The sequence below is a fragment of the Dermochelys coriacea genome, chromosome 8 (genome assembly GCF_009764565.3).
Source record: "Dermochelys coriacea isolate rDerCor1 chromosome 8, rDerCor1.pri.v4, whole genome shotgun sequence".
Lineage (NCBI taxonomy): Eukaryota > Metazoa > Chordata > Testudines > Dermochelyidae > Dermochelys > Dermochelys coriacea.
This window is the reverse complement of record NC_050075.1, coordinates 66,106,204-66,133,457: the sequence shown is the minus strand read 5'-3', so window position 1 is coordinate 66,133,457 and position 27,254 is coordinate 66,106,204. Positions and strand designations below refer to the sequence as shown.

General features: G+C 41.4%; 1 protein-coding gene across 8 annotated transcripts in view; it reads left to right on the top strand.

Moving 5' to 3' along the window:
- KIF14 (kinesin family member 14) overlaps positions 1 to 27,254 on the top strand; it is a 130,704-nt gene that overhangs the window by 5,645 nt on the left and 97,805 nt on the right. For all 8 annotated transcript variants that reach the window (XR_006273758.1, XR_006273759.1, XR_006273760.1 and 5 more), the window contains exons 4-13: positions 5,002 to 5,100; positions 8,215 to 8,267; positions 8,721 to 8,751; positions 9,330 to 9,437; positions 10,626 to 10,742; positions 11,873 to 11,991; positions 13,719 to 13,891; positions 15,913 to 16,060; positions 16,168 to 16,231; positions 18,010 to 18,194. Coding sequence is in view for 4 of the 8 variants with exons in the window: in XM_043490878.1 (XP_043346813.1) it covers positions 5,002 to 5,100; positions 8,215 to 8,267; positions 8,721 to 8,751; positions 9,330 to 9,437; positions 10,626 to 10,742; positions 11,873 to 11,991; positions 13,719 to 13,891; positions 15,913 to 16,060; positions 16,168 to 16,231; positions 18,010 to 18,194 (1,097 nt within the window). In the remaining 4 variants the exon portion in view is untranslated. The remainder of the gene's footprint in view (positions 1 to 5,001; positions 5,101 to 8,214; positions 8,268 to 8,720; positions 8,752 to 9,329; positions 9,438 to 10,625; positions 10,743 to 11,872; positions 11,992 to 13,718; positions 13,892 to 15,912; positions 16,061 to 16,167; positions 16,232 to 18,009; positions 18,195 to 27,254) is intronic.

Below are 27,254 nucleotides of genomic sequence, written 5' to 3'. Positions count from 1 at the left end.
TTTTATATATACTTTTTGTATGTAAAAGATAAAAATTTACAGAAAGAGGGGTTTCAGAGTAGCAGCTGTGTTAGTCTGTATTCGCAAAAAGAAAAGGAGGACTTGTGGCACCTTAGAGACTAACTAATTTATTTGAGCATAAGCTTTCATGAGCTCACTTCATCGGATGCATATGAAGTGAGCTGTAGCTCACGAAAGCTTATGCTCAAATAAATTTGTTAGTCTCTAAGGTGCCACAAGTACTCCTTTTCTTTTTACAGAAAGAGGGGTAAATAAAAATCTTAGCACATCTGATGTTGATGTATAAAAATGAAACTCAATAATAACTGTTAATGATATAGCCTTATGGTAGCTATTTTTACTCTATTTAAAAATAAACATCCCTTCTCTCAACTTTTCTGATTCTGAAATTTTGAGAGATTTAAGAGATCCGCAGTGTAAATGGCAGAGGTTATTCTGGGTTTCCCTCTCCCTAGTCTTGGCAATGTCTTACTATTGGACAAGTCCGCACTGTGTAGCGGCCTTTTTGTTTACTTAGCACAGCTTATTTAATGTCAAGACCTCAGTTTTCTTGCTATGGTATGTGCTATTGAAAAGACAAATATGCAATCCTTTCCTAACTTAATGAATGTAAGCCCTTCTTCATTAAAATTATTACAACAATTACTTTTGGGATAAACTCAGGTGAGCATAATATGAAAAAAGGAAACCATGAAAAAGAACCAAAGTTTGAACAATTAGATGAACTGTCTCTGGTTATATTAAAATTATTGTGAAGTCGTCTTTTAGTTCACATAAAGCTCCATGATTACTTAAGAACAATCTTTTAGGCCTGATCTACACACACTTTTTGTATCTGTGTATGTGACTCTCTTACAAAAATAGTTATACTGACGCAACCCCTTGAGTGCCTGTAGTTACCAGTGTAAAGGTTTCAGAGTGATAGCCATGTTAGTCTGTAACAGCAAAAAAACCTAGGAGTACTTCTGGCACCTTAGAGACTAACAAATTTATTTGGATTGCCCTCTAAGGTGCCAGAAGTACTCCTAGGTTTTTTTTTTTAATCAGTGTAAAGGTGTCTCATACTTGAGTATAGCTTATTCCCCTTCCCAGATGGGAATAGCTGTGCCATTATAAGCACCTTTATACTGATATAATTGCATGCTCATTAATGGGGTTGTACCATTTTAGCTATTTGTATTATCATAGTGCCTAAGGGCCCTAGTTATCGACCATTGTGCTAGGGCCTGTGCAAATGCAAAACAAAGACGGAGAGCTTGCAACCTAAATATAAGACGTCCAATGGATAAAGATGTACTAGCAGAGGAGTACAAGGAAACAGTGAGACAATACTGGCAGAATGATAGGCAGTGGTCTTGGTACACCAGCACCTTAACTATTGTCAAGATTTTTGTAGGTATCAAGACAAAAGAACATTTAAAGGAGATATTTCAAGGAGGATAATTAGGTAGCTTTGTGGATGGGGGTTGGTTGGCTGTGAAGGGCCTTCAAAGTGAAAACAAGTAGCTTATGTTTGATGTGATAGAGGAGGGGTGTAAAAAGAGAGGTGACAGCATCCAAGTGCTGAACTAGGAAAGTGATCTTTGCAGCAGAATTCTAAATGGATATCAGTGCCGCAAGATTGCATTTTTCATATCCAGAGAAAAGGATGTTGTACTAATTGAGATGGGAGATGACAGCCTGGATGAATGTTTTAGCTTTGTGGATGGAGGAGAAACTATATCTTAGATGTTATGCAGAAATAATTGACAAGATTGAGACACAGCCTGGCTGTGAAGACCTGAGAGAGGTCCAAGTCGAAGATGACACCCAGAGCATGGGCCTGATCGATAGGACAGACAGACTGGTGGTGATGTCTACAGTGATTGCAAAAGCAAATCGTGTGTGGTGGGAGATGAAGAGCTTTTTTAGCCATGTTGAACTTGATCTGACAGCTGGATATCCATGAGGAGGTATCAGAGACAGGCTAAGATTTTAGTTTGGACAGAAGGAGACAGGCCTGTGCTTGAGAGACCTGAGGGTCATCAGCACAAAGATGCTGGTAGAACTTTTGTATTTACAGTTGAGATTATACAAAGACAAGATGTAGAGGGAGCAAAGGGGACCAAGGACAGAGCCCTGTGGGAACACACAGTTGGAAGGGGGGATGAGGGGCATACTTCAAAGAACACACAGAAGGAGCAAATAGAAAGGTAGGAGAATAACAGGGACAGTAAAGTTTCATAGAAGCCAAGGCGGGACAAGACTGCAAGAAGAGCCTGGTTGATTATTTCAAAGTCGGCTCACAGGTCAAGGAGAATGAGGATGGTGTACTGGTTCTGAGATTTGGCTAAGAAGAGGTAACTGGAGACATTGGCGAGAGCAAGGTCAGCGGAGTATAGAGGGCAGAAGCTGGATTGAAGGTGGTGTAAGATGGAATTGGAGAAGAGGAACTCCAGGCAATGATTGTAGACGGTGTGTTCAATGAATTTACAGATGAAAGGAATGGTAGTTGGAAAGACAAGTGGGATTAAAGGTGGTGGGTTTTTTGTTTTGTTTTTTTTTAAGATGGGAAAGACTAAAGCATGCTTGTATTGTATAACTTTTGTGTTTAGACAAGCGCTTACTTTTAGCTGATCTACTGAATCCACAGTTGGAAGAGCATTCCATAAAGTCTCTAGGCCCTTTAGCCTGGATTCATTATCCAAAGGAAAAGTGGCAAAAAGTAGAGTCCCAGAGCGCAGATAGAAACTTGGAGGACAAAGATAAAATGCAAGCTTTGTCCCAAAGTTTCTCTTAATACTCACGTACATCATATATGTTTTGGTACAGTAACTTCCATGGTCAAATGGAGGCCGCCTTTCTGTTGTTTGAGCATCAGCACCTCAAATCTGTCTTATCATACAGTTTATATGGGTGATATCCTTCAGTATAATAACCTTCTTGATTTCTCAGGACAACAAATGGCTGTTTGTTGTTTTTTGTTCCTCTGTGATACCTTGTTTGCTTCTTTCAGGAAAGGATCAATTATAATTTAGTGGGGAGTTTTTTCAATACTCCATATTGGAGTCTATGTTATAAACTCTAGAAGGCAACATTGTTACATCTGTTGCACTGGTGCTATCTAGAGTAACGTATCGGGGTGGCCATATTAGTCTGCATCCACAAAAACAACAAGAAGTCCGGTGGCACCTTAAAGACTAACAGATTTATTTGGGCATAAGCTTTTGTGGGTAAAAAACCCACTTCTTCAGATACACAGAGTGAAAATTATAGATGCAGGCATTATTACACATGAAGAGAATGGAGTTACCTTACAAATGTATAATAATTTCTATAATAATAATAATGATGGAGAGATCAACAAACAAGAAATGATCCAAACTGAAGAATCTGCAATTAGTTGGAAACATGTACTACAGCTTCTATAATTTTGCTTTGGAATCTTTGTAAGGAAGTCTAGCAGAAGGGTCACCAGGGCTGCTGAGCAGGTTAAGATGCTTTCAGACAATGGCTAATCTGTATGTGGCGATGATAATAACTTGGTATGTATACACCGTGTATACCTATGCTTTCTAGAGAGAAGGATGGATTGGGGTTTTGTTGAGTGATTCTTATCACAAGAAGTTCCTCCAGAGATGTGCTTTTCTTGTTTTTATGGTTACTGGGGTTCAGGCTTTGCTAAGATTGAATTCCTAATAATTTGATAGAGAGCACTGTTTTTTGGTATTATACCTCTTTTTTTACCTAGACTAGAGAGCCTGAGACATCTAAATCTTACCTTCTTACAAATACAAGATACTGTCCTTGGTAAGAATGGTATGGATGCTCCCTAGAAAGAATGTTTTGAATATTTTTCTTCAATTTATAAATCTGATTTTTGAAAAAGTTTATTGAAGGAGATATTAAATGTAAAATAGAGGAACATCTGGCTTATTTTCACATCTTCTTTGATGCTATTGTCCACATATGTAAAGATAAATTTAGAGATCAAGAACATATAATTGCTTTCTTATAGGACAGAAAAGGCTGCATACAAGTGTTTGGTGACTAAATTTTAAGTTTTGCTGATTATAAAATAGTGAAGGTAATTTTGAGTGAAGTTTATACAGGAAGGTTTCTTTGTTTAACTTGCTTAGATTTCTTTATCTATTGCCAAAGTATTATTCAGCACATCAGCATACATAAATATATTGGTATTCACAGCTACAAAGCATATAAATCATTTTGCTTTACTGTGAGGCACAGAAGTTATAAAAGTTTTGTTAGGCATTGAGGAATCTAATTAGTATGCTGCTGAATTTAGCAATAAAGAGTATCAAATTATAATTTCTAATGAATGCCAATAGAGTGGATATAAATGACTGTCTATGCTTATGTGCTGTGAATAAGTGATTCTGTTGCCATAAATCATCTAAGTTCTATTTTTCCTCTGTATTGTCAGTGTTTAACTTCAGTCGTCTTTGCTCCTTAAACAACACATTTCAATTTTGTAAATACTATGGGAGTTTGGGAAGGGGTGAGTACTGTCATGGAAAAATTCTCATTCAATAAATTAAGATAATTGTGGATACCAGTTATAACGATGCATGTCCCTTTTCTGAGGCAAGGTAAAAAATCACCTAAGTGTGCCAGCTCTACCAGTCAGAATCTTTATTTCATGTATTGTATTTATCATACTGTGGAAGCTTAGTCCATAAAAGAATATGGGACTCCTGCAGGAGTGAATAAAACTTTTTAATGTATTAAAAGCACAATGTTGACATGTCACTTTTTTTTTTTTTAAATCTCAAATTTCACAGCTGGGGAAAGCAGTGGATAGAATTGTAATAAGTTTGTATACTTAAGATTTCTTGTCTAGGATCTTGCTGCTGTTGGAAGATGACTTCAAAATAAAAGCTTGCACTGGTGGTGTAGAATACCTGCAGCTTCCATTACATTTGTTGGCTGGAAATGATAAAAGAAGTCTGGCAGAATATCTGACTTTTTTTTTTTAATTAGATTTTGTACCATCTTGAAATGAGCTATTTTGAAGTCTACAATGAGAAAATTCATGATTTGCTCATCTTTAAAGCTGAAAATGGACAGAAGAAACAACCTGTAAGTTACTACTCATAATATACATACTTAATATATCTGTCAATATATAAGATGTAGTGGCACCTGTCTTCTAACTGGAAGGATATTGTAAGCTTCCTGTCAGGCAAGCTTGGAAGTTGTGGTATAGGTAGATTATGTACCAATGTTGTTGTGTGATGAGCGAGCAAGCAAGCAAGAAGAAAGCAATGAGCACATCTCCTAATATTTTACCTTGTTATAAATGCTCCTACTAAAGAAGAGTTACAGAGAAGATGGTACACACGTTGGACTGCTATGAAGCATCTTTAGCTATGTACTCAGTGCCTAGGATTTATACTGGTACGAATTTTAAAAATACATTATTATGCCAGTTTCAATAAAATATTGTCAAATTATAAGGTAGTTTTTAGATTAAGGTTGTTAAATATTAACTGAGGAATATTTTGCAGACTAGATTTTTTTCTTCACTACTGCATGACCAAAAAGTTTTGAGCGATAAAATGAAGAAATATACACTGATTTTGGGGGTCTCGGTTCACCCAAATGCTGTTACTAATCTGTCCACCTTTCTGCTACTGATATTGATGATGCCACTTCATAGAAGAAGTTAAAAACAGAGCCAAGGTTATTTCTAATTAAAGTAACATTGTGAGAAAGCTGGAATCTGCAGCTAGGGCTTTAATTTAATTTTGCCCATCAGTCTTCCTCCAAATGGAGGAATTTGCTTTTTTGAGGATTGCTCTCTGAATGTCGTCTTTGTAGGGAGGATTGCCATCGCTCTAGGATTAATACCTGGAAACTCTAGGACAAAGATTAATCATTAATTAAAGATTGTCATGTGATGAAATCTCCATGAGTATGTCCAACCAAAATTGGCAACCCTACTTCATTCCAAATTAGTAGAAGCTGATAGCATCTGAAAGAAACGGACATTTAATCCCTTCCCCAAAATTGTGATTTGATACATTGATTTTTCTATCTCTCATTTCCCTAACTCCAATTCTAGGATTTTGGGTTTGGGTTTTTTTGTCCTCTTCTACATTTACATTTTGGGGTTTCTCATGTATACCTCCCCCTGCTTTGAAGGAGCAGAGCAGAGGTCTCTGCTTGACACAGACTTCAGCCTTAAAGCCTTGTTTTAAGTAGGATTTAAAGGTGTGATGTTAGATCAAGTAGCTAATTAATTCCTTTTGAAACTCTATGGAAGCAAGGCAAGTTGCTAAATTACTAAATTGTGTTAAAGAACAACTTGTCCTAGAAGGCATTTGTTAGACTGGTTTAACTAATATGATCTAATAACACATCTTTAAATCCTAGTGTACATAAACCTTAAGGCTTTGTTTTAACTAAAAAAAAATGTGTTTTACGTTGAGAGAGATCTTGGTGTAAAATCCTAGTGGAGACAAGGTACAGATAATTTTCACATTGATGTAGCCGGTCAAGATCAATCTTATTTTTCCCCTACCTAGAATTGACTTAAACTAGCTACACTGACATAAAAACGACAATGCCTTGCTTCCACTAGGATTTTACATCAAGATAGTTACCTGGATGTAAAAACACCTCTTTGCAGTGAAGACGTAGCACTATGGAGTGGGGCTGGGGAAAGCAGAATGGGGAAAGAAAGTTTAGAAGGAAGCATTGAACAAATTCATGGATTCTAAGGTCAGAAGGGACCATTCTGATCATCTAGTCTAACCTCCTGCACAATGCAGGCCACAGAATCTCACCCACCCACTCCTACGAAAAACTTCTCACCTATGTCTGAGCTATTGAAGTCCTCAAATCGGAGTTTAAAGACTTCAAGGAGCAGAGAATCCTCCAGCAGGTGACCTGTGCCCCATGCTACAGAGGAAGGCGAAAAACCTCCAGGGCCTCTTCCAATCTGCCCTGGAGGAAAATTCCTTCCTGACCCCAAATATGGTGATCAGCTAAACCCTGAGCATATGGGCAAGATTCACCAGCCAGATATTACAGAAAATTCTTTCCTGGGTAACTCAGATCCCACCCATCTAATATCCCATCACAGGCCATTAGGCCTATTTACCATGAATATTTAAAGATCGATTAATTACCAAAATCACGTTATCCCATCATACCATCTCCTCCATAAACTTATCGAGTAGAATCTTAAAGCCAGATGGTGTTTTGCTCCCAATGCTTTCCTTGGAAGGCTATTCCAAAACTTCACTCCTCTGATGGTTAGAAACCTTCATCTAATTTCAAGTCTGAACTTACTGGTGGCCAGTTTATATCCATTTGTTCTTGTGTCCATATTGGTACTGATCTTAAATAATTCCTCTCCCTCTCTGGTATTTATCCCTCTGATATATTGAGATCAAAGGGGAAAAACAAACATGAAAGAGGACAATTCAGGATCTTGTGCTGCCTGTAAAAGTAGAAGATCATAAATAAGAGAGAGTAAATTAAATGACAGGAGTGGGGGAAAAAAACAAAATGAAGAGGAGAGAGAGATTACTAAACCAAGGAATGCTGAAGAGAAGAAGAGACCCCCCCCATACACAGCACTTGTTAGTGAAATGCATTCATTTATATTCAGCACTTTTTTATTCTAGTTCTCTGCAGAGCACCCTACAGCTCTATTAAATTGGGAGGATTAGGTTGGATGGTGATTTTGGCAGAATACGTTTGCTGATGAACTTGGGCTAAATTTCTGTTAAGACTTGGGCAGGTAATGAAGTGTGTTGCAGGTATTTTTAAAACTTCAGTGTCAAAGTAGTAAAGAGAGTTTATAGCAAATCCCAGTTATGAATTTTCCTCAATTTTATTTTGTCCACACATTGTTACATCTTCAGTCCTATCTGGAAAGCAACAGTGTATTCCAGTTTGTGACCTATTTTGGCCTGGTTACTTTTGTAATTGAGAACTCATTTTCAGTTATTCTGGTAAAATAAAGGTTTTATTGTTCTTGTAATGATGTTATTCTGGAGCATTTATTGAATTATTTTTGTAAGACCTCCTCCCACCCCCACCCCCCAAAAAAAACCCCTTCATACCATGCCATGTAGAAAAATAATTTTTCACTTATATTTTCATTACATTGTTGCATAATTGTTATGACAAATTCATATATTTGAATCACTTTTTTTTTTTTTAAACAATTATTCTCAACAGCTCCGTGTTAGAGAACATCCAGTATTGGGGCCATATGTGGAAGACTTGACAGCGTAAGCCTTAACTATTGTAATTCTAGTAAATACATTGGCCTTATATGGCAATATGCTAGCTATTGTTTTTATGCCCTTGTGCAGTACCGTTGACTTAATAAAGGCTCTGCAGATGTAAAGGTCAACCCTAGCAGGAATGGGCAGGACCCTTTATTCTACAAAGACTTGCGCACATGCTTAACTTTATGAACTGTAAATAATCTCATGGAGGCCATAGAAACTGCTCACAGTGAGTAAAATTAAGCACATGTAAATCTTTGCCAAATCAAGGCCTAAGATCCTGTCCAATCTTGCTGGGGTAGATACTTAGGCTTGTATAGTACCTTGATGAAGTTCAGCTTTAGTATATGTATTTGTCTATAACTCAGTAAATTTTTTCAAAAATTAAACCATTAATGACTTTTGTAAACAAAATGAACTGTTTTGAACTAGAACTATTTATTTGTTTTATAGGAACATGGTCAGTTCTTATTCTGATATCAAGGTAAGATGAAGTTTTTAAGTAATAAAAATCAGTCTTCTAATAGCTGTAAGTAGAAATCTTTCTCTTGCCTCATGATTGCTCCTTTCTTTACTCCTGAATGCTTGTTTTCAGTGATGATAAACATGAGCTTACAAAGCCTAGTCCGTTAGCCTATGACATCTTATCTGATCTTGCAGCTGATTACGTGTGGGCAGACCCTTGTGCCCAAGTGAAGTTACTTGCAGGATCGGGGCCTAAACTTCTCATTTTAATTTCTCATTTAAGTTTAGACAAAAGTAGTAGTGATTCCATTTTTCCTTGTGCTAACACCAGGGTCTCAAAAAGTTTGCTCCATTTTGACCCCTGTGTTCAGAGGAGAAAAAAATGCATCAATAATGCTCAAAACATTGATTAATGTTGGCATCCTACATAGTTTACATCCCAAAAGTATTTTGTGAGCTACCAAAATTTTCCTTTTAGTGGCCCCTGCTACTGCTAATACCAGTATATTTGTTCATTTTTGCAGAGCTCTTTAAACTTTTGTTAACTGTTCACAGAATCCTTCCACTTAATATCCTGTCTCTTATCTCTATTATCAGAGTTGGCTCGAGCTAGGAAATAAACAGAGAGCAACTGCTGCCACAGGCATGAATGACAAGAGCTCTAGATCTCATTCTGTCTTCTCCCTTGTGATGACACAGACAAAGGTATAGAGTGCCTTTTTTTTCTTTTTAGTTATTGCAATAATGTAGTGGTGGAAAATTCAATTATCGTGTGCTGCCTAGAAAAGAATGAAGTAAGGGAGAGTTGTGTTAAATATACTGGGATAAATAAGGTAGTAGTAGTCCTGCTTTCTAAATAGCCAGGTCTGGTTTATTTTATATACTCACGGTACTAGTTTTTTTTTTTTAAATGCACATTGTAAACATGTCTGAGTCGTACTGTAAACTTTTCAGGACTCTGCTTTTCTAATGTTTCTGCACTATATATACTTATTTCACTATACAAATAGGTTCATGGTTCAGTTATAGCAAGGGGAGATAATTCTTTAATACACAGTTTTGAATGTTTGTCCCAGTGATGTCTCCAACATACCTGACCTGGGTCAGAGATAGGATAATGCAAAGTGTTCCAGGGACTGTTAAACGAGAAGCTACCTAAACATACCTGTGCACTCAGGTCAGTGGCACCTATCCCTAGCAGACATGACTCTGCTCTTCCCCCCATCAGTTTGTATGTAGGATACAGACACCCTCCACAGAGAGACGAGGGTGGAGCAGAAGGTGAAGCAGAGCTCTTCCCAAGTCTATGGGCCTCCAATTTTTTCCTCCCACAGATTTTTTTTTTTTTTTTTTCTTCCCCCTGATTTTCCTCAGTTGCTGCCATCACCATGCTTTGCTCTATATGCCCTGACGGGGAAGACAGGTCAGTGTCCTTTTCACTCACCAGTGGTTTAGTCTTGCACCAATGGAAGTCAGAGACCACTTCTAGTGATTTCAACGGGTGCTGGATTGAAGCCCAAGTGAGTAGTAGTCGTGATACGCTCCCAAGCTGAGGTACCAAAATGTACTTCTAGGCTGCCTTTCACTTTTTACAAATTCTCCTTATGCAGGTGTGCTACCGGAAATCCTCAGGTGTTTGTCTCTGATATTATTTACTATCCTCGCCTTACTCCTTTTCTTGTTGCAAGTTGTGCTATATTTTAAATGACACTCTCATTTAAAAAAAAATAAAATGAGAAAATGTTTAACATATTGTTTAAAAGTGAATAGCATGATAGATCTAACTCTTCACAGGGTTTTTATTTTGGTGATGAGTCATAGAAAAACATTTAATTTTGCAGACTAAGTGCAGTAATCTTTTTTTTTTTTTTTTTTTCCCCCCCCCCCCCCTAGACAGAATTTGTGGAAGGAGAAGAGCATGATCATAGGATTACCAGTCGCATAAATCTAATAGATCTAGCAGGCAGTGAACGCTGCTCTCCAACTCAGACCAGTGAAGAGAGGCTGAAGGTAAACTGCATTTACAGTTTTGTGACATATGGTTTGTCCCAAAGAATACAGTGTTGTGAGGCCATGAAATGAAAATGCTTTAGGTCTGCACTTGTAAGAGAAGACCTGTTGGTCTCAGTGTTGAATGAATCTTGATGTAACGGTGTCTTTCGCATTGCTGCTCTGGTCTTTTCACAAGATCAGAAAAAAATAATGTATGTAATGTCTGCTGAATATTCTGTACTATTCATAGTTAAATTTAACTTCTTGCTTTAGTTGCTTAACAGTTTTACTGTTTAAAATATATATGTATGTAAAGTATTGATCTGAGTCTCACATCACAGGTTCAGTACAAATACTGAATCTATGGGGAAAACATTACATCTCCTTTAACTTGACTTGATTATACGTAAATATAAATAAGCATTTAAAAAAAATAAAGGACAGGAAATAGTGGTTCTTTTTGGTGATTTTTGTATAGGAGGCTTGGACAGCTGTGGTTTTGTATTCTAATTCTCTTCCAAAAGGCTAGATATTAAATGCTTGCTTTAGCTTTTATCCCATATGTCACACATTTGTTGTAACTTTACAAAGCTGAATATTCTTTTATGTCTAAAACGGGAGAAAGCACTTGCTTAACTCTGTTTTCATAATGCAATAAAGCTTAAAAAGAATGGGGGAGGGGAGTGCTCTGTATGTGCAGTACCTTTCCTAACCTGCTCTAAAACAGTCTATACACTATTCAGAGTCAGAACTCGCCACTTCCTGGGGTTTGGCTGTATTAAGCAAAAAAGTTTACAGTAAGATAAAATTTATCCCAAGTCTTCTCCCCAGCCTTCTCCAACGTTGCTCCTTGGAACTGCTTAGTCCAAAACATAGGTCTTTGTTACATCAGATTGAAGATCCTTCTGGGCTACTCTCATCTCCATTATATCAGTGGTGGATTCAATACACTACATCTGCATCAGAGAGTCAGCATGATTCACTTAGCATCTCCCGATACGACCAACACCACTTGCTAACAGGATAGGTTCACAGGAGAATGCTGCTAGCCTGCTAGCAATTTTGCTCATTTAAAAAAAAAATCTAAGTAGTAGTAATTTATATTCAGAATGAGGTTGTGCATTTATTTTTATTTCTGCTTTATATAGGAGGGTGTGAGTATTAATAAATCACTGCTGACTCTGGGGAAAGTTATTTCTGCGCTTTCTGAGCAATCTCAGAACAGAAAGAGAGCTTTCATTCCTTATCGGGAATCTGTCCTTACGTGGTATGTATATTTCATGAAGAGCTACTATAAAGTAATCTTGGTTCTGTGGAAAACAAAAAGATGAGACTTTTATCAGACTGTAGATTCATGTATCCGTAGACTCTCACTTCTATAAATTGTATGAAATAACTATTGGATGAAGTAAAGTAAACTTGAAAAATATTTTTATTTTCATGTTCTGCTAATTGTGGGTGCGTTTTGAGGACTGGTATATTCTTCCTCAGTGTTCTGTACTGTAGATGAAGAAATGTGTTTCTGATGCCTTTTCTTCTCTTAACAGTGCCCTCATCTCTTTGCTGTTCCCTTTTTCTTCTGACTCTGAAGAGACAGCTTTCACATTTTTAGCATCTGTTGAGTACTAAAACTCCCTCCCACAAGAGAGGAAACAATCTCCTATTCCCTGCGTATATTCTGTTATTTGCTGGCCTTGCCTTTTTGGCTCCATGATGGTTCTTTCTCTCCTAAAGACAGATTTTTCAGCAGGTTGCTGGCCTGATCAAACTAGTGACAGGTGGGCATGTCACATTAGGCACAGAGTGAATGAGAGGAGGCATGGATGGGACTCTATATGGTCTTGATCCCATCTCTGCCTCCCAGCAGCCAGAATCCTTTCTCTCAGCCCTCATTACTGGCACTGAACTATTCCACAGTGTCATGCACCTGGGAATCGGCTAATTTTTTTAAGATCAAAGACAAACCCTAAAAGTATGAATTGTTGGTGAGCTGAGTAGTTCTTATAATACCATTCATCTGTCTCCTATAGTTCAGCTGGTAGAGGCAAGTGGCCTGGGGCTTATGCATGCCTGACACCCAAGTTTATTTTAGTCAGAATAGGGCTTTCTGTAAATAAAGGACTTTAGTTTCCATTTCTTCATTCTGGCAACTGTCATAAATACTAAATCTGAAGTGGGACAGATGTAAAAATGCACAGGGAGAGAAGCTTTTTTTAATTCAGGAATGGAAAAGAACTTGGGCAAAGTAAAAACTATTTCTCCTTCCGCATTCCTCTCTCATTGTCCACTCTGTAGCTAGGTGTACTGTCTTGTAAATTGCTCGAAGAACTAGAAGTCGTTGGCAAATTTAAATGAGAAGGCAACAAGGATTGTGTAATTTGGTATGAGATCATTATGAGATAAAGTTAATGCTATTAAACTTGCTGGGGAATGTAATCTGAATTATAGACCATTTAAATCCATTTTAATGCAGTTTTGTCACTAAAAAATGAAAGCAATGTCATGTTGATTGCACCAAAAATTGATTTATGACCTATTCCCATAACTCTTAAAACATACTCATTTGAAATCTTCCGTAGTGTTGATGCACCAGTGAAAATATAAACAAAGGCAGGCATGTTTTTTCTGCTATATTTAGGTATTTGGGATCAATGCTTTCCAAAAAGAGGAGGGCATAAATGGAAAGCAAAGAAATGCTTGTATGTAAGAGTGTCTATGGTTTGTAAGAGTCTTAAAATAGGGTAAGTAAATAGAGTGAAGTTATATAGGTGTATAAGTAGTTGATTGAATTTTCTCTAAGTGTAAGAAAAACTTTTTGTTTATCTGTAAGCAGGAACAGGCTCATGTTCTGGATTTGGATACCTGGTTGAAAATCATCTTGAAATAAATAGTAAATCGCACAGGATTTTTTTTGTATTTAATCCCTTATGAATTTTGAGAAGTTAATTTGGTTTCTATGGTGGAAATAATTGTTTCATTTTCTTGTCAATGAAGGTTATTAAAGGAAAGCCTTGGTGGAAATTCAAAAACGACCATGATTGCCACAATAAGTCCTGCTGCCAGCAATGTAGAGGAAACCCTTAGCACTCTGAGATATGCTAAACAAGCTCGTTTGATAATCAACACTGCCAAAGTAAATGAAAATGTGAATGCTAAATTAATTAGAGGTAAGGTGGGATTTTTTTATTTGCAAGCATTTTTAACTTGTTGATATTAATACCCTCTTGTAATGATTGACATCATATTTGAGGTTTATTCATTTTAACATTAAGAGTTTTTTCTAAATAACTGGCTTTAAACAATTTACAGGCCTACTAATACTTTTAAACTGGAGATACTCTTTTCTTTGATACAGTTTCAAAAACTTACATCTCGGTGTTTTTTATAGGTGGTTTTGTTTTTGAGCTTGAACCTATACCCTGTTTACAGTAATTAGGTACCGTATATATGTTTGAATGTACAATCGTATAGATATCACAGCATCCAGTTAAATGTGTTCGTTTCAGTTGTGCATTCAAGCAAACCTAAGTTTTCCTTCTGTTTATTTTTGTTTATGAAACAAGGAAATTAACCTTATTTTTTTTACATGTAATTCAATATTATGATTGTGATTTTAAATAAGAGACAGGAAATTCAGTACAATTCCCACAGCGATACACTATAGTACATGAGTGAAAGGTGGTCAAATTAAAGATGGATTTCCTAAGATCTGTACACTTATAAATCTCAGCTATACTGTTGCTTTTACATACAGTCAGATTGTGATATACTCTCACATGATAGAGTACCGTACTGCACTAATAGTCATTGAAATCAATGGTACTACTAAATTGCTATGCTGTGTGAACAAGGAGATCAAATTCTGGACCTTAATTCTCCATTCTTAACTCTCAATAGTTTTATTGTTCCATCTGAGTGGGGTCAGTAGCAATCTGCTTAGACACATGATATTGTACTCTTATTTAGGACATTGTATTTTGTAGACTATAAGTGTTCATTCAACCTGAAGTTTCCCTTTTGAAGAGAAAATAGCTTCTCTGGCATTTAGTCATATAGTGCTAACTGAAAATGGAGGAGGAAAGTCTTTTCTTGCAGAAAAGTGGAGTCAGACAGACTTACTATTATGATCTTCAGTCAGTCTGAATTATGAAATAATTTAAAGCTGCATATATAATCATTGTGTTACCTGTGGGGAACGTAAGTATTGCAGCCAACAGGCAAGTGCAGACTAACTTGCAGTCATACTAGAGATGAGTAGTGTTGTAGCAACTGGGGTATAAAAACTGGCATTACCCTCATATTGTTACTCTGTCCCCTTGTTAGGTTTACTGAGGGGATTGGGTTACTACCACCTCCAGTGGTGTGTGGTATTCATGCTGATGTGGTTTTATGGAGATCTATAATGGGATTTATTCACACAGTAGAATTTTTTTTTACTTTTTAAATTAGAGTACCTGTTTGTTTTCTTTACATTTAAAAATAAAAACAAAAGTAGGTGATAATTCAGCAGGTGTTGCACAGAGGAAATAATATAAATGAAAAAGTGCTTAGATGGAATGGCAAACAAAAGAACCATCGTGTAATATGAGAGCAAATCAGTTGTGTTTTAAATTAGCAGCTTCCTGAAAAACATTTGTATGCAGATTGAAAGATTGAAAATCTGGCAGTATTTAACTGGAATCTGTCTGTGCTGTATAATCAAATGAAATCAGATGTATAGTGTAATAAGCTATTGTCAGCACTCCAGTTGATCAGTTAATTTAGCTAATGCTTCCTTGGAGGACATCTTTTCAATTGGTGTGACCAGTGTGTTTTAGAGAATAGCATGATATAAAAGTGACCTGTAGACTTTAACCAAAAACAATCGGTTTGCCATATATAAAGGCACAATTCAGTGTGCAGTTCAGTAGATTATTTAATGTCTCACATTTCAGGAGTAATGAAATAAAATTATTTTCTCTATTCTTAAAAGTAACAAATGCAGATTTTTGTAGCTAGATGGGGATGTTAAACTTAGATGGGATACTTTCTATTTAACATAAATTCCACTGGATATTGCCAAAGTTAGGATAAAATCTTCAGACTTGCTGTTCAAAAAGAATGTTTTTTTTATTTATTAAATACCTGCTTAATGTAGGATCCTATGTTTAGTGTAAAAGCTGAGAGATGTTTTATTTTTCAAATGTAGAACTGAAAGCAGAAATTGAGAAACTGAAAGCAGCTCGCAAAAGTACTCTAAATACAGATCCTGAGAAATATAGACAGTATCTGCAAGAAATAACATCTCTAAGGGTAAAACTCCACCAACAGGAGAGGGATATGGCAGAGATGCAAAGGTGGGATAGTCATTAACGTCTTCTGAATAGTAAGTAGTAGTTTTATAAATATTGGAATAAAATATGCCTAAAGTAGTAATTTTGATTTTTTTCCCTAATATGCTAAGGTCGTGGAAAGAAAAATTTGAACAAGCAGAACAAAGGAAATTTGAAGAAACAAAGGAGTTACAGGTGCCCTTTATTCACAAGAATTAAAGTAGTACAGAAAATGCTTAACGCCAATAAAACCCTTAATGCACAGAATTGGGGTTGGCCTAAGAATCCTCTTTCCTAGTTTACATTCCTCTTTTGCAAGAAGCAGTTAATATTGTTCATTCTCTTCAGGTCAGTGCTTTCAAATAAATTACTTACGGCAGTGGTTCTCAAACTTTTTAGCAACCCGTGGACCCCCATTTTGGTTTAAAATTTTTGTGGACCTCCAAATCCCCCACTTCACACCTTCCCCAAAGATCCCACCCCCCCCATTCCCTGCCTCTGTCTGCCCCCTCCTCCAAGTGCGCCCCATCCCCTCTCCTCTCCCTCTTTCCCAGCGCCTCCTGCATGCCAGGGAACAGCTGTTCTGCGGCGACCACAGGGCTGGCCTTAGGGAAAATGGCACCCTGGGCGAACTTGCATTTTGGTGCTCCTGGCCCCATGGGCATGATGCACCCCCTGCACCATTGACCCTGGGCCCCATAGCCTCCCTACCCTCCCTTCACCCCAACCCCTGCACTGTGCCCCCTTTGCCCCAATCCCTGCACCTCCCTCCTGTGCTCCTTACCCTTGCACTGTGCCCTCTTCACCGCAACCCCTGCATTCCCCTCCTGTGCCACTAATCCCTGCACCCCCTTCACTCCTACCCCTGCACCTCCCTCCTGCTCCCCAACCTCTGCACTGTGCCGCTAACCTCTGCATTCCCCTCCTGCACCCACATGGGAAAACTGACGTGGATGCAATGACTGAGCAGCTGGCATTGCTGCTCGCTCCCCCACTGGACTGATGCTCCTCTGAGCCGCGCACTCCCAGGCGGCTTTGAGGAGCGAGCAAGGAGTGACATCAGGGCTCCCTGCATCCAGTTTCACTCCCCACCTGGGCTGTGTAAGGAGAGGGCAGGAGAGCAGCAGCTCCTGGTGCTCACCTCTCAGCACAGCCAAGTGGTGAAACTGACCTAGATCCAGGGAGCCCTGGTGTGTGTGTTTTGGGGGACTGTGTGAGGGGGAGAGAGAGAGAGTGTGTTTGCATACCTGAGTGAGTGTTGAACGCACTCTTTTTAATAAAGCACTCAGGTTCAGGGGCCTGAAGGCTTGTTCAGACACAAGCAGCTGCCAGCAGCTTCTGACCCAGAGAAACAGCAACACACACAGATTTCCCCGTCCTGTTACCCCAGCTCAATGGAGACCAGGTACATGGGTGGGAGACACCCGACATCAGCCTCCTTCTCGTCTTCCTTCTTCTCCCCCCTGCCCCTCGGGCTCCAGGGGGGCTAGAAGCAGCAACGGTTGCATATGGCAGTGGATCAGGGGGCAGGGTGGGCACCCCTGCTTCAGAGAAGAGACCTGGCTTGGCTTTTCATCCAACTGCCCCCCTGCAGCTCAGGTCCTTCTCCCCCCCCCCACCCCACCAAATGCTGCTGCTCGGCCTGCCTGCTACCTCTGCCAGCCCAACTGGCTCTTGGGAGACCAGGTAGGAGTCAGGCAAACCTTATGCATGGTGCTCCCTTTGTGAGCCACTCTGGGCTGCCCCCTGTACCACCCACCCGGCGGTGTGCAGGAGGCACTGGGAAGGACGGGGAGGAGTTGATCAGCAGGGCCTATGGAACTCCAGGAGTATCCTTGCGAAACCCCAGCAGTCCACGAATCCCAGGTTGAGAAACGCTGACCTATTGTACAGTAGGCAGACTTTAATGATGTATTTTTGATAAATACGTACAAATAAATCTCTAACGTTTTCTTTCTGAATCCATCACCTAGAAAGCAGGAATTACATTCAAGATGGACAATCGTTTGCCAAACCTTGTCAATCTCAATGAAGATCCCCAGCTCTCTGAGATGCTTCTGTATATGATAAAAGAAGGACAAACTACAGTTGGAAAGTACAAACCAAATTCTCATCATGATATCCAGCTCTCTGGGGTGCTAATTGCTGATGATCACTGGTATGTGATACTCTAAAATGAAAGATCCTTCATGTGGCTATGTGAGAATGGGCTACCACCTCTCTCTCTCCTCCCCCCCCCTCCCCCGGAGCAAGTGTTTGTTCTAGGTATGTCTTCACTGTAGAGTTAGCCTTGGTTAGCTTAGCATAGCTGGAGTGTCTTAGCTCTTGCTGTGGGGATGCTCCAGCTATGCTATCTGTGCCAGACCCACGTAACTGCATTCACATTGGTGCTGTATTAGCCAGTGTGCAGAGGTGGATTTCTGGTGGGATATCTTATGCATCTTACTGCTGCATTAAACTGGGCTGCTGTAAGAAATAATTCACAGGGCGCTCAGTCGCTCATCTAGCATGGAGCTGCTGTTTGTCCAAGATAACTGAATGGTGTGGCCTCTCTTTGGGGATTCAACAGACATCACAGAGTGGCTTTCACTGAAGAACTCTTTCCATTTCCCCCTAGAAATTAAGTTAATCCGTGCAAGCATATGTCTGATCTGTTATCTAGTGCAGAAAAACTATGTTCTTAATGTTGACCTAGCTAAGATGTCTGCTTAAGGTAGAAAAGGTTGAGAGAAACATGGTTGTATGATGCTGTGTATAACAACTTCTGCTGAATAGAAAGATTAATTATCCAATCCTGATATACCCTGACTATCCTTTTTGTTTATCTAATTGAGAGTTCAAGTGATCAAGAAGAGATGTTTTAAGATCCCATATTCAGCAAAGCATTGAAACGTGCTTAACTTTAAGCATGTGTATAGCCCCTATGAGTTTAGGACCACTCACGTGCTAAAAGTGAGAGGGGCTTGAGTCACTTATAGAGATCAGTGTTCTGTTTTAGTTTTATAAAACGCTTCCCATGTTTTTGAGGTGAGCAGGGAAATTTTCAGTGCCACATCTCTCTTAGTTGTGTTCATGTTCTTTGTCAGGCAGCCAACATCAACTGTTATATTGCCTCACATCAAATATTTATATACTCGTATGCAAAACAAACAGAAATTTCCTGTTAGGAAATAAGAATTTCAAAATTAAAATACAGTAATAAATGAAAGATACTAAATTAGTTCTACACAGAATAAAATCTGCTAAATTCTTAAAATCAGAATGAAATATACGCTGTCATGTCAGTTTCAGAATTCCATTCACTGGTGTGCTATGTTTGCATGTAATATCAATCTAATTTCTTTTTCAAAACACTTCTGTTTTTTTGTCTGTGTACCTTAGATAAGCTGTACTTCAGAGAATCTGAACAATGAAAGATAGTAGATGAGTGGCTGCCTCATGGATGCCCCCTGGTGGCCTTGGGCAGCCCTGCATGTAGCCCCTCACCTCAGTTTCCCTTTTTGGATCCCCTAATAAACACCACACAGGGTTTTTCCAGTCATAAAATGATAGAATCATAAGGTTAGAAGAGACTGAAAGGGTCATCTAATCGAATCCCCTGCCAAGATGCAGGATTTTTTGCATATCAACTATCCAAGACAAATGGCTATCCAGCCTCCTTTTGAAAACCTCCAGTGAAGAATCTTCCATAACCTTCCTAGGCAGTCTGTTCCATTGTCTTATTGTTCTTGCAGTTAAGAAGTTTTTCCTGAGATTTAATCTAAATCTGCTATGCTGTATCTTGAACCCATTGTCTATTGTCCTGCCCTCTGTGGCAACAGAGAACAGCTTTTCTCCACCTTTTTAATGGCAGCCTTTCAAGTATTTGAAAACAGCTATCATGTTCCCTGTTAATGTCCTCTTTTCTAAACTAAACATACCCAGTTCTTCTTAGAGTGCTTGCTCATGTCAATTCCATTCTAGGTGTGCGTGCACCCACTTACACAGTTGGAGACTTTTGCCTTAGCAATATCTGTAGGGTCGGCTGTGGTGCCTTCTGCAGTGCCGCACCCATGCATTGGAATATCAGGCGACACCGGCCCTACGCCCTCTGCTCCTTCTTACCGCCTGTGGTGGTTGGTCGGAGCACCTTTCTTCCTTGCTTGGCATTTGGTCAGTGTTTTCTTTCCCTTTTGACTTCGTATTCCAGCTGTAAATAGTTTTGTTTAATGTAGATTAGCTTAGTAAATAGCTATTATGTACTATAGTCGGTCAGTTAGGGTCCCGGTGGGGACTGTGCCCCAGGTAGGGCATGCCCTGGTCCCCGGGTTTTAAGCCCTGTGCTGACTGTAATAGGCCTATGCCTGTTAGTGACCCACACGGCAGCTGTCTGAAGTGCTTGGGGGAATACCAAGTCAAAGTAAGGGTAATATCTGTAAGAACTTTCATCCCAGGACACAAAAAGGACGCAACATTCGTTTGAAGGCCTTCCTCATGGAGGCTGCTCTCCCCCCAGCCTCAGAGCCAGCCCGGCCAGTTGCAACACCCAGCACTTTGGCCTTGGTGCATAGCACTCCCCAGGCACCGGGCTCTACATAGGATTGATCTCCTTCGCCAGTGCCCAAGAAGAAGTCTAAGGAGCAGGACCCTGTAGTGAGCAAGACAGACCAAGGCGCATTGGGTCCCTTTTCGGGCCACTGCCCATGCTGGAGCTGCAAGGTGACATGTCCCCAAGGGGACCTCCTACCCCACTAAGGAATCCACCACCGACTCTGGGGAGTGTAGGGGACTCAAGCTGATGGTGGCGTCAACTCCTTCCTGGCGCCCAAAGAGCAAAGGACTCTCCCACTGCAGCCAGCACCACATGCATTATTGGACCTGTCAAAAGCTCCCTGCAAGCCAGTCATGAAAGCCTCCCAAAAGGTGAGTGAACGCTGCTGGTCTCCAGAGCTCAGGCAGAGCCTTTTGTCACCGCACCCCTGGCCTCTGCACTAGCCCAGGTCACTAATTCGCCGCCACAGATTGCTGGCACCATGCTCCTGGTCTCTGTCCTCGCATTGGGACTTTCCCAGAGGGAAGTGCTAGTTGCCGTATGGTCGGCACTGGTCATCTTCACGCCTGCCCTCTCCACACCGACTATCACAGTTGCCTAGACCACAGGGAGGCTCTCCAGCATGGTGTTGCTCTCCCTACTCCTACCACTGGTCTGACTACTCGAGGCACCCACATCGATGGCCCAACCTGGTCACCAGAGGAGGATTCCTCCGGCATGGAGAGGAAGTTCAGCCCCTCACCAAGACAGCACCATCGTGACTAGCCTCCTGAGGTTGTGTCCACCTCAGCGATGCCATCCTGGCAGCAGGGCCAGTGGCCAGCGCAATGGCCTTACTGGAATGCCTGGGGAGTGCCATTTATACTGATGCCCCCATCTCACCCATCATCGGTCGTCACATTGGACAAGCGTCAAACAGCACCAGGCTCGTTGCGCTAAGTGCAAGCAGATGCTGAGGTGGAGGGCCAGATGCCCACCCCGAGACCCTCTTCACCCATGTTAGAAGGACACTCAAGCCACCCTTTGCTCCTGGGGTTTCATGCACCTCAGTCGGTGAGGAAGCAATTCCGGCCACCCCTGCCGTCAAGAACTTGGCAGCCTCAGCAGGAATCTACAAGGAGAAGGGACACTAGTTTTAGTTGCTGTCACCCTTCCTCCTCCTGTTCACCTATGCAACCTGGACCAGCAAAACACCACGGGGGCCAGAAGTGTGCATTTCGAGGGTGCGCTAGAGAGCAACACCCCAGTCAACTCCCTGGATCCATCCCATCTTTTCCTTAACTGTTTCCGTCCCTATCATTTGGTCTGGTCGCAGGTTACCTCAGACCACTGGATGCTAGAGATTGTGTAGCTGGGTTACATTCTCCAGCTTTTGGCCACCCTTTCACCCCACCTACCTTCTTCCCTGTCCTCCTTCAGGGACACTTCTCATTAGCAACTCCTCATTCAGGAGGTAGACCACCTCCTGGGGGCAATGAAGGAGGTCCCTCAGGAAATGAGGGGAGAAGGTTTCTACTCCCTCTATTTCCTGATCCCAAAAGCAAAAGGGGGCCTAAGACCCATTCTGGACCTGCAGCGACTCAAGTACCTCAAGAAGTTGAAGTTTTGCTTGGTTTCATGGGCCTCCATCACCCCCTCCTTGGATCTGGGAGACTGGTATGCTGCTCTTGACTTGAAAGATGCTTATTTCTATATCTGTCTTCCAAGGACACAGACAGTTCCTCCATTTTATGGTGGGCCATCACCATTTCCGGTTCGTGGAACTTCCCTTTGTCCTTTCGTCAGCCCCATGGGTATTTACAAAATGTATGGCCCCAGTAGCCACTTACTTGAGGCATTGAGGGGGGTCCAGGTCTATCCTTACCTCAACAATTGGCTCATCTAGGGCAGGTCACGGGATTAAGTGCAGAACAGTCTCTATCTGGTGCGGTCTACCTGTCGCGATCTGGGCCTGTTAGTGAACGAAAAGAAATCAGCCTTCTTACCAGTGCAACAAATAGTTTATTGGAGCAGTCCTCCACTCCACGCGGGCGAGAGCCTTCCTTCTGGAGGCCCATTTCCGAGCCATGTAAGGGGGCTCCCATGTAAGGGACCAACCGCTCACCACTGCCCATGCTTGCCAGGCCACATGGCTGCCTGTACTTACATGGTCTGTCGTGCCTGGCTCCACCTTCAGCCATTGCAGGCGTGATTGGCGTCAGTCTATATCCCCAACAGACACGGCCTGGACCTGGTAGTCAAGGTGCTGTACCACATCTGGTCATCACTGACTTGGTGGTTGGACCCTGTATCAGTGTTGCAGGGAGTTCCCTTCGCGGCTCTGGCCCCATCACTAACTCTGGTTTCCGATGTCTCAGACCCGGGCTGGGGAGCCCACTTAGGTGAGCTCAGTACACAAGGCCACTGGTCAGGGGTCAACTGCTCTCTCCACATAAATATCAAGGAGCTCGAGGCAGTTCACTTGGCCTGTCAGATTTTTCAGCCCCACTCACAAAGTAAGGTGGTTCAAGTCCTGATGGACAACACCGCCATAATGTTTTATATCAACAAGCAAGTCGGCTCTGGGACTTCAGAATTCATCTCATGGCAGTGCACCTCCCCAGAACTAGGAACATGTTAGCAGATCACCTCAGCTGAGCCTTCTTGTCTCACCAGGAATGGTCACTCCACCCCAAGGTGGTCAACACGATCCTCTGAAAATGGGGATCTCCCCAGGTGGACTTGTTCGCGACTTGCTAGAATAGAAAATGTCATTTTTTCTGCTCATTTCAGGGGATCAACTGGGTCTACTTGTCAGACACCTTCCTACTCCTGTGGTCCGGGGCTCTGATGTATGCTTTCCCACTGGTGCCATTTCTTCACAAAGATCAAGCAGGACAAAGTTATCCTGATAGCCCCAGCTTAGCCTCACCAACACTGGTTCGGCATGCTGATGGACCTGTTGGTAACAACCCCTGTGCAGCTGCTTCTCTGGCAAGATCTCCTCTCCCAGAATCATGGCAGGCTCCTGCACCCAAATCTAGCAGTGCTGCACCTAACAGCTTGGTTGCTACGTGGTTAGCTGCTGAAGAGCAGGAGTGCTCAGCCTGCATGCAGCAGGTCCTACTGGGTAGTAGAAAGCACTCCACTAGAGCAACCTACCTGGCCAAATGGAAACGATTCACGTGCTGGGTCTTGGCCCAAGGGGTTAGGCCTGAGCAGGCCTCTCTGCAGTTAGTCCTGGACTACCTTATGCATCTCAAGCTCTAGGTCTTGCCCCTTTCGTCAATTAAGGTCCACTTGGCTGCCATATCAGCCTTTCACCCTCCATTCCAGAGCAGGTCATTCATTGCTCAAAACATGATGGTCCAGTTCTTAAAAGATTTGGAGTGGCTCTACTTCCAAGTCCAGGACCCAGTCCCTCCATGGGACCTGAATCTGGTACTCACACAGCTCATAAATGCCCCATTCAAGCCCTCAGCATCCTCTTCCCTTTTTCTGCTCTCCTGGAAGGTGTCATTCCTGGTGATGGTAACTTCTGTCCGAAGGGTCTCCAAGATTAAGGCACTTACATTGGAGCAGCCCTATATGGTGTCCTTCAAGGACAAGGTCCAAATGCGGCCGCATCTGGCTTTCCTGCTCAAGCTCTTCGCGATTTCACATGACCCAGGACATATTCTTGCCAGTCTTCTTCCAAATCCTTATAAGTCTGAGGAGCAACGTGGGTTGTGCTCCCTAGATGTCAGGAGAGGACCAGTCTTCTACATCAAGAGGACCAAGCCATTTCACAAGTTGACGCAGTTGTTTGTCACGTTGGCAGATAGGATGAAAGTTCATCCAGGGTCCACCCAGAGAATCTCATCTTGGATCACCTCCTGCATCCGATTTTGCTATGATCAGGCGAAGGGGCTTCCACCGGTGATTGTAACTACCCACTCAACTAGAGCACAAGCCTCAGTGACAGCCTTATTGGCCCATGTGCCAATTCCTGATATCTGCAGGGCCACTACCTGGTCATCCATTCACATGTTCACGTTTTACTATGTGCTTACCCAGTAAGCCCGAGACAACACTGACTTCATTATAGCAGCATTATAAGCCTCACGTCTGTGAACTCTGAGCCCACCTCCAGGGATACTGCTTGTGAGTCATTTAGAATGGAATTGACATGAGCAAGCACTCAAAGAAGTAAAAACAGTTACCTACCTTTTTATAACTGTTGTTCTTGGAGAGGTGTTGCTCATGTCCATTCCATTAGCCGACCGCCTGCCCCTCTGTTGCAGTTGCCAGGGAAAAAGGAACTGCGAGGGCGTCGGGCTGGTGGTGCCTGATATATCACCAGGCGACCCTATGGATACTGCTAAGGCAAAAGTCTCTGACAACTGTGCAAGTGGGCGCGCACACACCTAGAATGGAATGGATATGAGCAACACATCTCGAACAACCATTATGAAAGGTAGGTCATTGTTTTTTCCTTCAGCCTTTGCTCATATGGCTTGCATTCCATCACTTTGGTCATCTTTGTGCACCTCTGGATCCTTTCTAACTGAACACAGTATGCCAGTTGAGGCCTAACCAGTGCTGAGTAGAGTGGTAGCATCACTTCCTCTGACTTGCATGTGATGCCTCTGTTAATGCAATCTAAAATTGCGTTTGCTTTTTTTTTTTTCCCTGCAACAGCATCGCTTTGCTGACTCATCTTGAGGTAGTGGATCTACCACTACTTCCAGATCCTTCTCAGAAGGGCTGCTGCCAACCCAGTTATCTCCCATTCTGTATCTGTGAATTTGTTTTTTCTTCTCTAAGTGTCACATCTTACATTTGTCTTTGTTGAATTTCATTTTGTTGTCTATAGCCCAGTTCTCCAATTTATCAATTCCTAAATCCAAGTAATTAACAAAAATGTTAAACACTGAACCCAGAACAGATCCCTGTGGAACACCACTTTTGAGACCTTCCTGCACTCTGACATCATTCCATTAATAGTTACTCTTCTGTTAGTAGTTGTTTAACGAATTCTATATCTAGTTAATGGTAGTTCCACCGAGCCTGCATTTTTCCAGTTTAATTATCAGAATGTCATGTGGGACTGTGTCAAAAGGCTTGCTGAAGTCCAGGTGTATTAAGTTCACCAAATTCCCCCTATCCACCAAATCAGTTACCTGTTGAAGGAAATCAAGCTGGTTTATCATGACTTGTTCTTAGTAAATTCATGCTGGCTGCTAGTGATTACCCTTTCATCTTCCAGGTATTCGCAAATTGGATGTTTTATACATTGCTCTAGTAGCTTTCCAGGTATCGAAGTCAGCTGACTGGTCTATAGTTCCCCAGCTCCTCCTTTTTCCTCTTTTTAAAGATGGGCACTACATTAGCTCTTCTCCAGTTTTCTGGGACCTCTCCTGTCAATTATGAGTTTGCAAATACTATTGCCAGTGGCTCTGAGATTTTTTGGCTAATTCCTTCAGCATCCTGGGGTAAATAGCATCGCGCCCTGTTGACTTGATTTAATTCACATTTGTCAGAAGTGTTCTTTACTTATCCCGATCTGTCTCCCTTCCCCTTTATTGTCTATGGTGGCTTCGCTAGTTGTCCAGTCACATTATATATTGTGAGAAGACTGAAGCAAAGTAAGCATTGAGTTGCTCTGCCTTCCTATCATCTTCTGTTACCAGCTCGCCTTCTCCATTGAGCAGCAGACCCACACCATCCCTGATCTTTCTTTTTTGTCTGACAAGAAGAACCCCTTCTTGTTCTCTCTAGTATTCCTTGCCTGCTGTAACTCCTTTCTTTGCCTTGGCATTCCTGATTTTGTCCCTACACACTCATGCTATTCCCATGTATATTTTCTTTGTGACATTACTTGAATGTATCCCTTTAGCTTTTTAGATAGCTAAAAAGGTCCCTGTGCAACCAAACTGGCCTCTTGTGATGGTTCTTATCTTATCTCTACTCATCAATCCAATCACAACAGCCCTTCTTATGGTCTGATGTACTAACTTAAAGCTCAAAACTAAAATAAAGCCTTCCCTTCAGCCAGGTGCAGCCAAAATGCTCCTGATCTGGTCAGAGTCCTTACTGCCTTAGCAGGCTACTCCCTGCCCTTCTTAGCTGCAGCAATTCCCCCTTGCCTGAGGGTCTTCCCTGCAGGAGTCTCTCTCAATCTGCCATTTTACTGCAGCCACCTGCTCTTTGTAGATTAATAGATTCCAAGGCCAAAAGAGACCATTGTGATAATCTAGTCTGACCTCCTGTGTGACACAGGCCACAGAACTTATCTTTTAAAAAACATCCAATCTTGATTTAATCATTGCCAGTGATGAAGAATCCACCATGACCCTTGGTAAATTATTCCAATGGTTAATTACTCACTGTTAATTTATACCTTATTTCCAGCCTGAATTTGTCTAACTCAACTTTCAACCATTGGATCATGCTATATCTTTCTCTGCTAGACTGAAGAACCTATTTATTAAATGTGTTCCCCCTGTGGATACTGATACTGTCATCAAGTCACCCCCTAACCTTCTCTTTGTTCAGCTAAATAGATGGAGTCTATCACTATAAGGCAGGTTTTCTAATCCTTTAATCGTTCTTGTGGCTCTTTCCTGAACCCTCTTCAATTTATCAACGTCCTTCTTGAATAGGAAATTGCCTGATTCCCCTCAGGTGGGGCTCATTCTGTAATCAGGATAGGTGTGGGCGGGGGAG